The sequence below is a fragment of the Notothenia coriiceps genome, unplaced genomic scaffold (genome assembly GCF_000735185.1).
Source record: "Notothenia coriiceps isolate Sejong01 unplaced genomic scaffold, NC01 NC01_scaffold00022245, whole genome shotgun sequence".
Lineage (NCBI taxonomy): Eukaryota > Metazoa > Chordata > Actinopteri > Perciformes > Nototheniidae > Notothenia > Notothenia coriiceps.
This window is the reverse complement of record NW_011354946.1, coordinates 39,256-49,649: the sequence shown is the minus strand read 5'-3', so window position 1 is coordinate 49,649 and position 10,394 is coordinate 39,256. Positions and strand designations below refer to the sequence as shown.

Below are 10,394 nucleotides of genomic sequence, written 5' to 3'. Positions count from 1 at the left end.
CTGTCTTTATTGTGGCGCCCGCTAGTGGGATCAAATAGGAGTTGCAGTCACAAGTTTCAACAACCGGAATCCGGATGTCATCATCTTTGCTTTTGTCTCTCAGCATCAAGCCAAGAATCCCACCCACAGCATACCGTTTATTTTTCACAAAAAACACCGAAAATGTCGGGTTCCTCTAATCTTGTGGCCATGAAGAAAGTCGTACAGCAGCTCCGTTTCGAAGCGAGCATAAACAGAGTGAAGGTAATTTGTGTATTTATTGTTTTTCTGGCAAATAACTGAGGGGGGCGATCTCCACTGTTAGCCAAATCGGCTAACAACGGCTAGTTTATGCTAACAGCTAAGCTAGCCGCTAGTCAACAGGCGTAGCAGGGCGTTGCTTGGATTGAAGGGAAGTTTTTGATAATTAATCGGCATTTGACAAAGAGGAGAAAAATGTCGAATTGATCACATTTAGCATCTGTTTTTTCATTTTAGGATGACAAGATCCATGTTGTAAACTTGCATCCAAGTGAAACTAGCAACTTAACAATCAACCTGATGAATAACCTTCTTTAACCCTTTTTCTTTTCGCACAATTCAAAGGCATTGATACATTCACTAGTTTCACCCGATTAATACTTGTTTTTTTAGATATCTTTACATGTTTGCAACACAAAATGGTTAAAACCTGAGTGTCAGAGGTCTAGATATTCAGTTTTCTTCTCTACTATTGGTTAGTCTTCAAATACCCTCTTCCCTGATGATCACCAGGCCAGGGTGATTTTTTTTTTTTACAAACTTTGGTTCCTCTTTTGTCACCAGGTCTCCCAGGCAGCTGCAGACCTTCAACAGTTTTGCATGCAGAACGCCCTGCAGGACCCTCTGCTCACCGGTGTGTCCTCCAGCACCAACCCTTTCAGGCCACAGAAGGTCTGCTCCTTCTTGTGAAACCACTGCATTCATGGTGAGTCTGGCACCCTGTTGACATTTGGAATCAGTCACACACCCATAAATACAGCACAAGTAGGTGGTGTAATTTCTGAAAAGGTCTAATGAGAAGCGGATGTATTGAATAGAATAAACTAACATTCACTATAATAGAAGCATTTAATTGTAAGTTGATCGATACATCTAAGTGGTTTCCTCTCATTACAAAAAGCAAACAAACTGTGTTTAGCTTGAAAATTGCACTACATTTTTAGAGTTTGGAATAACTCTAAATATTCACAAAAACTTCCAAGACATCTCAAGCCTAATTTACTTCTTTGCTATCTATGCTCACTCTTCAAAATTATGAAACATATCTTTCCAAAAACAATTTGTTTTAGTGTGATGTTTGGTAATAATTAGATAGATAGACCTTTTATTAATCAGTATTAATTCATAATATTGCATTTACATAATATAAGATATACAAAATATGCAGCAGCGTATTATAGTACAATACATTAAGTCCTATCATTGATAAATTTAAACAATGTATTACACTGCAATATATTTGATAATTTTTCATTGATTGAAATCATAAGCCTAATCATTTTCTTTTTGTGGCGTTTATTTTCTTGTCTTGCAGGCCTTCATTTTGATGCTACAGGGAAAAGTTGACCTCAACACTGCTCCTCATGCCAAGCCATTATACTGCCACGGGATCTCTCGAGTGTAGAACACATTGGAATCATGTCAGGAAGATGACCATCTATTTTCAGCCACAGTAGAAGAAAGGAGACAGTTTTATTTTTCATGGCACAGTGTGATTTTTCAGTAAATAATTGTGCCTTTTCTATTGTTCTATTTTAGTCATCACTGTTCTGGACTTTTTTGTATTTAATGAATAAAAAAAACATTCTTTACTACTCCATGTTGTATTGGTTGGCATTTTCTGTTTTTTGCTACGCTGCAAATTATTTTACAACATAGTATAACAAATGTAACTGTCTACCATATGTCAGAAGTACAGTATTTATACAGTGTTTTTGAGATAATAATAAAAAGCATCTGATTTTCAGATGATGAAACACATCTATTTCCTATATTCCAATACAAGACAAAAGAACAGAAAACACATATATATATTTTTGGGCCAATCTGCTGGATCAGTTTGTGAGCCACTGCTTGGCAACACAAATGTGTTGAAGGGGATTATGACCTGAGGTGGATGTCTCTACTTGTTAAAAATACTCTAGGTCATTTTCAAAAAATACGTTTCTACTTGTTGCAGATGGATGGAGGTGTAAATAATAGATTTAAGGATGTCAAAATTACATTTATCTGATTCAGTTTCAGGGTCCTAATTGTGTGCATGCTGGTTACTGTCACTCATTATCGTTTACATTTAATAATTATTGTGATTGGTAACACCTGTGCTTTTTTTCTACTCTTGAGTCAAAATCAAGAGGAAACATCAAACGTCATGTTGCGTGAGCCTCAGATCAACCCAGAGCTTTTGGTTTTTACTCTCGCGAGAAGTGAACTAACGGTATTCAGATGATTCAGATCCATGGGCACTTCCATGGACGCCGGGCACTGATCCCGGGTCGGTGCTCTCGTCCCGCTCCTTCGGCGGTAAACCAGGTCTCTTAAATCCCAACTGCAGCTCGACCAGCAGCATTAAGCCGCCCTCTCAATCGTGAAGAATGAATCATGGGACGGCGTTACTGTGGAAACGACGGTAATTTACTTTGTTAACCTAGCATGTTAAGTCGTAAAATACCGTTAGCTAACAAAGGGAAATGGTTGTTCTACGGAGAATATGTTTAGCATGGTAGATAGGTTAACTGACTTGTATGATATATCTTGTCTTGCCGTTGTTTGTACCGGTGTTAGCCGGTTGCAGGAAATGGTTTAACGTTACGTGATGCTAACAAGGTGCTCACTGATGTGACGCTAGAATCGTATTTTTAGCAGACTTAGTCAACAATCAACTCAATGAAGACCTTAAGTTAATTCAAAAATCTGCTGCAGTTGAAAACAACACAAGAGCGAGCAACAGTTAGCATGATGATGCTCCAGCATGGATCCACACAGCTCCTCTGCCTCACAGCCAGCAGTGGGGTTCCTCTATTCACAAGAGGAGCCTCCAAGCAGCTGCCCTTCTCTGTCATCGGCTCCCTGAATGGTGTCCACATGTTTGGGGGTGGCCACGGAGTAGTGTTGCTCAGCTGTGAGACTGAAGGCGGGGGTAAAGTAGTATGGAGAGTTTTCCAGGACAGTATGATGCTCATTGTCGTGAGTGGAGGTGGACAAGATGGTGCAGGTGACAGCAAAGAGGACGAGGTGCGTTTACAGCGGCTCCTGGAGAATGTATGGAGCTGCATGGTGCTGGTGTTGGGGCAGGATGAACTGACTAATGTCAGAAATGTTGAGAGACTGAAGAGGGACTTGCGGTCCTGTTTCAGCCTCATTGATCAACTGTTGGAGGACAGGCAAGAGGGCATCCTGGGTAACCTGACACACTGTGCGGATTCACTGCTGCCTCCAAACCCCACTCTTCTTCAAGAGGCTGTGGATGGCTTCGCTCAGGCTGCAGACAGTGAATTCGGCTGCCTCATCGTCCATGGGCGGATAGCTGCAGCAACTGAGAAATGGTGGCGCCTGGCTCCACCGGAGGTTGTGCTGCTCTCGGCTTTGATACGGTCCCTCTCTGCCTCTGGATCAGCCTCTTGTGATTACCCAGTTTTCCTTCCTCAGGGCAGCCCCACTGTTGCCCACCGCCTGCTTCGCTTCCAGCTGCTACCTGGGGCAGATGTGTGCGTGCTGTGCGGCCCAACGCCTTCCCTGCACAGCGCTGAGAGTGGGATGGTGGGTCGTTTCTGGACACCTCTTGTGGAGACCCTGAGAGACTGCTTGGCTGTTGGAGAACACAGTTTACCAAGATCTGTATCCTTGCGCCCTGATGTGCTGGCACTACTTCTGATTAACCGTGAAACACGTCGCTCAGTCTCCTGTGTGCGGACTTCCACTAATCGTCCACTGGGTGAACCTCCTTTACCCTCCAAGGCCCGCTGCTGGGAGATACTGAAGCTCTTCTACATCTTCAGCACCACACGCTACTTCAACCAGGAGGAGACTTTGTGTGTGTCCCCTGAGGAGAGGGCTCAGAGGGGCAACACTGATGACTTTGTCCTTGGATTCTCCCACCAGCCACTGCAGTGCTATCTAGTTACAGAAGAGTGCAAAAGCTATGGCCTTCAGACTCCGCAGCACCAGCTCTTTCTGCTCGCCCCACTGTCAGTGCCCACCTTTGCATTGCGTACAGTGGCCACACAGACTCTCTCTGATATTGTTGGTGCCACTGGATTTTAATAGAAGTATTGAAATTGTTAGCACATCTTGATTGTCCATGAACCATCAATGTGACTAAAATAATACTTAAATGTGAACCAGCTGCTGCTATTTAGATTCTTATTCAACCCTATTGATTGCTGCAACAAATGTGCCTCCATCTGTCCATATTTGGTAAAGACTATCATAAGCACACCACTGGTTAAAGATGAACAGTAGAAAAGGTTATCACTGGTTATTTTCACTTTACTACTCGGGTATTTAAAGCTGGCATTATTCGAAAACAATGGAAATTGTCCAACCAAAGTGAACTGCTTTGTTCTACATCCAGGAAATAAGTCACTGTTGCACATTGCGTCTAACTTCACTGACTGAAAGGCCCTTTTTAGAATTAATTGTTAGATTAATTGAATACCAACATTTTCAGTAATATTTGACTGTATTTGAGCATCATGGTTAAATGTTACATAATGCTTTGTAGACATTCTGAATCATTCTGGCTCAACAATGTTGTAGTTTGAATCCTAAATATGTTTGTTATATCCAGAGGGTCTTGAATGATCTATTCACAATGTTCCTTTTTACTAATGTGATAATGAAAATGTGTGGCTTGTATTTGATGATTTCTACACAACAAAGTTGTTCGACTGTAGAATTCGAAATAAACTACTTGACAAGCAATTCCTCAGACAGTTCAATGGTTAATAAGCCTTTCAATTTAAACTACTCACCTATGAAAGTAAACACTTTTTATAATGTTTTTTGTCCTCTGAAATGTTCTTGGCAAAGACTGTACTGGGGTAAATATGTGAATTTAACTTTAAGAAGAAAAACTATTAAAAGCATGTTACAAGAAGTCCATTCAATAAGTCATACCTATAACCGTTGTCTTATGTGAGTTATCACAACTATATGTATTCCCAACCACTTAACGCTGAAATTATAGTGACTATAAACAAAACAATCATTTTATGAATACATCATGTAATGATAGTTACAGTGCTGTCTGTTGTTCATACCTGCACTGATCATTTTTGAAACTTTTTGAAGTCACACTTGTAGGTGTGAAGGGCCAGAGTTTTATACCGATTGTCATTTGTAACATCCCAGTACAAAGGAACATTTGTGATCCTGTGAAATTGAGCATTTTCTAATTATTCTGATTGCACAATTATATTTTGTCAAAGGAATTAGCATTCAACCAGAAATGTAAGTGGGGTGTAGTCGTAGAGATAGGAGGAGCATTCATTATTGTTTTGTTTACAAAGAAGCTTAAAAAGTCTCCACCCAAACCACATGGAGCTCCCAGAACAAAAAAAGTCTCAGTGCAGTCAGGGAGCCCGGGACAAACTCTGGCGATATCCCCACGACCCTCGTCTGAAGCCCTCAACTGTTTCAGCTCGGTAACCGGAGAACAAAGCCTGAGTGACAGCCTCACGGTGCGTAAGATAACGGAGGAGAGGGGGGTGGGATAACGGGCCGCACAAGAGGGAGGGATACGGTCGGTCTGGCTGTGTGTTGCCATGTGTGCAGGATTCATACCCCAATAATTTCGGAGGGAGAAGCAGTCAGTTTGTGGAAGCAGCCATTGTCTTTAGAAACAGCCTTGGATTTAATCACAATTTTGATCGGAGCCTTCTTTGTAGGCTCAAGGTCCAAAGGTCTGGGCGCTTAGTCCTTCTTAGGAGCTCTGTGGTGTCACAACTTTTGATTTCACTCCTCTCGAGAGAAGTGACCGCCGTTGTGCAATTCGCTGTGCACCGTAGAGGCTTTTACAAGTTCCCCAACTTGTGAAGGAAGGCCGTGACTAAACAAATGTCAGCCACACGAATGCAGCTGCTGTCACCCCGAAACGTGAGGCTTTTGAGCCGGGGGCGAAACGAATTGTTAGCCGGGGCTGGCCCCAGGGTCTGCTCACTCACCTCTCCCCCTCTGTCGTCCTCCTCTCCCGGCAGAGCTTTGTCGAGTCTGAGCGCGACGCGGCGTGGGCTCCCCAAAGAGAAAATGTCCGAGAATGGAGTGTTACCCCGGGCCAAGGTGTTGACCATCGACAGCATGAACCCCACGGTGAAGAAGGTGGAGTACGCCGTGCGGGGCCCCATCGTGCAGCGGGCTCTGGAGCTGGAGAGGGAGCTCTCTGAGGTTTGTACTCGCTGTCTGATCTCTATGGACAATATCTGCTCTTTGTATTTCAAACTCACCCCAAACATGTTGTTATAGCTGTCTTTCATTACATCAACCCATCCTTCTATTAAATAGAATGTGGCAACAAGTTGTGTATATTTTGTGGATGTACACCAGTGCAGTGTGTCCAGAACATATCATCAAATTAAGTTGTTTTTGTGTTGCTGTATTTAAAACAAAAGACTAATTTAAGACTATTAATCATATCAGTTAGAACTTGACTTGTGTTTATATTCATTTGAATTCCTGAAACTTCAAAATCTCTTTCAAGAAAATCCTTTTAAAAATGGTAGATTTGATTCTGTTTCACAGTTTTCACTTTAAAGAGACTCAGCAAATTTCCTGCTGATGAATGGTTTTTTAAAAAATGAAACCAGCAGATTTAAATTCCTGTTTACACTCTCACTATTACTAAACTTTACCTCAAAAGAAAATGGTGTTATCAATTGCTGTACCGCTTGCTTACACACCGTCTTATGAAAGTCCTTTAGTTAGTCAGTAGTTCCTGAGGAGACTGATCATGTCAGCAAATCTGTAGTTTGGTTAGCATCATGTTAATGGCTAACCTTGTTTTAAGACCTGTCTCTGAACCACAGTTGTTTATGAAGTGACCCTCTGTGGGAGGTGAAATTTCATAGACTAAACCACATACTGTTTTTGATATGTTTGACCTACATGTGATGCAAATATATCATATGTTGCCTCACTTGACCTCTTCCAGTCCTCAATGGTAAAGTGTCAATTTTGCTAAGCAATCAGATATGGTATATATCATTATAATCAATTTGATAATGATATACATTTTATCTTAACAGCTGGAAAACAAACATCCATTATAAATACAGGCTTGTTATTGTATTATTTTTCAAAGATACTTTTCATCTGTTCCTCTCACACAGTTTATGGTGATGTGGCAACCAGCGCTTAGTGTACTGAGTTCAGTCTGGTGTGAAAACAGTCCTCTCTTGAGTGCTTCGCTCAGGAAAGGAACGAGTATTTTGAAAAGGTTGTTCCACAGGTGAAAGAGCCTCTAGGGAGTTTTTTGACTAGGTCAATACTTATCTGGAGTTGATCCTCTCTCTCTTAATGGTATATTTATTTCTTCCTCCTGTTCAAGAGTTTGATCAGGTGTAATACAAAGAAATGCAGTTTGATTTAGATGGTAAACATTTGTATTTCCCACTAGGATAGGGGAAGCACTGAAATGTCTCTGTTCTCTGAAGATTGTCCCGCTGCCAGTAATCATTTAAAACGCTCCCATCATTTAGATGTAGCTGTGTACATAGCCGGATGTATTACTACATGGATGAGGCTCATGAGACAGTTGAAGTTATGATAGCTATGTTCCTAAGATTGGCATGATGACACAGTCACTCAAGAGATAGACATATGACTGTCATGTGTATTGCTTACACAGGCCTTAGCTAATCTGAACTAATGTCAGAATACTGCTTTGAACCAGTATTCTTCCATCTTGTTGACTGTAACACCCTCTCTTGTATGTAAGCATATGAAGGGCTCTACTAAAGTTACTTGTTTGTCCCATGCAACCTGGTGTATGTGATGACTACTTCCATTCTTGCAAGGATAATACAGACATGTATCCTAATATTGAAGATCAAGCCGGTGACGACTTTCAATGCTGATGTTTTGTCCAAAACACATTCCTCTTCATTTTATAAACCCCTCCCTTGGGGTTTGAATGGTGATGCATTTCTTTGGGAAATGGGTCACAATAATGCATTCTCGCCTTTATCCGTGGATTAATCAGACACAGATACCCAGCTCCAGTTTCCTACACACCTTGTTTTTCGGAACTGATCTCTTAGGGTTTTTTTTTATACACTACAAATGCAGCCCTGTTCTTGTGTTTTTCCCCATAGTATCCGATTTACAGCACAGTGAATAGAAACGGGTCATACCTTGAGCCAACTTGCTCTACCAGTTAACAAAAGCACACAAAGGCTCCTCGTGAAGTTATTACATTGTGGTCTTTGTTTGTTCTAATGAGCTGTTAGATAATAGTGAATGAGGATCTTTATCCGAGCGTTGCTATGGCGACAGACAGTAAACGCACAAGGCTTGTTTTTGTTATTCTCTCTACATATTTTCAATGAATGCAAAAAGCAGAACTCTAAAAACGTTTTCCATATTTGCATTTCAAATATTTAATTTGAATATTGAGTGTATTTGCAAATGCTATGTGAGTTTCTATCCTAGCTTCTCATTAAAATATACATCTAGCAGCCTAAGTCACATCCTTTTTCACAATGACTTTCACTGTTTGTCATTAATGAAAAGCTTTTCTTGGAAAGCCCTTGGAGTAAAAATAAGTACTTCCTGTGCTGTACTTAAAAAGCACCGTTTGAACCTTCTGCATTGTTTTCTGGGATGTTTTATCTACGGTGGAGAACAACTGGCCTTTTGGAGACAGTTTTTACGGTCAGAGGTCAGTGTATTTCTAAAAGATCCCCATCGACCTAGGGGTGTTATTCTCTCCATACAATGTTATTGGTCCAGACTGAGAGACGCCTCTAATGTGCGACCAATGGGAGAGCCAGACTCAGTATCCTCCTAAAATCTGCACTCCATTGGACACGTACAATAAACATGCTGTTTTGATTTCTGCAGGTGGTCAGTGTGAGGTTCTGCTTATGTATTTTTCTGCAGGGTCATGCTGTTCTGAACATCTGTTATTAACATCTTGTGTGGGTGCTTGTGTTTGTGCACGTGGCTAACTGCATTTCTGTCCGTCAGTTGTCTCAGCTGCTTGGGAGATTATCTTTCAGAAACATATTATTGGCTTGGGAGACAGTAAATTGATACCTTTACTTGGGGATGTATTATTGTAGTTGTTGTTGCCGTTGTTTACTGCTTTGCTGTAATACATACTGTTCCTTTCCAGTCTAAAGTCACTTAGTAGGTTAAAGGCAACTGTGCACTGTAAGTCCGTCTTTATGTGTCAGAAGGTTAATGGTATCAGTGTGATAAGCAAGTGCACAGGTCAAACTTGGTTTCCGTGTGTACACATACAGTGCTATCTGGATCAAGGCTGTTGCAAATGCACGTGTGTGTGTGTGTGTGAGAAGAAAATAAATAAGTAAGGGATAAAAATGAATCTTTGACGCCTAACAGTATATTCACTTTTGTGAGTATTCATTACAATTAATTATTTACGGGGGGACATCAATGAATAAATGACACAAATGAACACACTCACTCCTAAAGAAAACAACTATAAATTCTAACTTTTTTTCTATCTGCTATTGTCTGATGAATATAGTGTGTATAAAATGTGCTGTAAGACTTGTACGCTTTGTTTCTGAAAATCTAATGGTCTGTTAAAAGGCATTTTGGCCTGCATGTTGTCATTTGGACCCCTTAATGTCCTCGAAAAGGCTTCTAAAATTCTAACATTTGCAACATGATACAGAAGGGTTGATATTGCCAATAGTTGTTTAGGGTTAATTTAATTTGAGCTCAGTGGATATTTATTTCACTCTTTCTTTACAGACCTTTAGTACATCACTGCTTCAAACAAACCAATAATGCCATCTATNAAAATGAATCTTTGACGCCTAACAGTATATTCACTTTTGTGAGTATTCATTACAATTAATTATTTACGGGGGGATATCAATGAATAAATGACACAATTGCGCAACGAATGTTCATACCAATGAACACACTCACTCCTAAAGAAAACAACAAAGAATTTTGACCAAATTTCAACTATAACTTCAAACTTTTTTTCGTGCTATTGTCTGATGAATATAGTGTGTATAAAATGTGCTGTAAGACTTGTACATTTGATTTTGCCTGTGTACGCTTTGTTTCTGCAAATCTAATGGTCTGTTAAAAGGCATTTTGGCCTGCATGTTGTCATCTATTGCAGGGGTTCCCAAAGTGGGGGTCGCGAGATGATTACAAAATAAAAATGGAAAATA

At 40.6% G+C, this 10,394-nt stretch overlaps 3 protein-coding genes across 4 annotated transcripts; all 3 read left to right on the top strand.

Moving 5' to 3' along the window:
- The first annotated feature begins 53 nt into the window (after positions 1-53).
- LOC104953890 (guanine nucleotide-binding protein G(I)/G(S)/G(O) subunit gamma-5) lies at positions 54-1,840 on the top strand. The gene is made up of 3 exons (XM_010780921.1): positions 54-243; positions 805-946; positions 1,556-1,840. The coding sequence occupies exons 1-2, from the start codon at positions 163-165 to the stop codon at positions 928-930; spliced, it is 207 nt and encodes a 68-aa protein (XP_010779223.1). The 5' UTR covers positions 54-162; the 3' UTR covers positions 931-946; positions 1,556-1,840.
- Positions 1,841-2,358: 518 nt separating this feature from the next.
- Positions 2,359-6,309, top strand: fuz (fuzzy planar cell polarity protein). 2 transcript variants are annotated; one of them, XM_010780920.1, is made up of 3 exons: positions 2,359-2,650; positions 2,944-5,702; positions 6,219-6,309. In XM_010780920.1, exon 2 carries the CDS (start codon positions 2,977-2,979, stop codon positions 4,282-4,284), a length of 1,308 nt encoding a protein of 435 aa, XP_010779222.1. In that variant the 5' UTR covers positions 2,359-2,650; positions 2,944-2,976; the 3' UTR covers positions 4,285-5,702; positions 6,219-6,309. The 2 variants fall into 2 exon arrangements, with proteins under 2 accessions (XP_010779222.1, XP_010779221.1); XM_010780919.1 differs by lacking the exon at positions 2,359-2,650 and having other exon boundaries at positions 2,657-5,702.
- Positions 5,733-6,483, top strand: LOC104953898 (alanine aminotransferase 2-like). The gene has a single exon (XM_010780933.1). It carries the CDS (start codon positions 6,079-6,081, stop codon positions 6,481-6,483), a length of 405 nt encoding a protein of 134 aa, XP_010779235.1. The 5' UTR covers positions 5,733-6,078.
- The last annotated feature ends 3,911 nt before the right edge of the window (positions 6,484-10,394 follow it).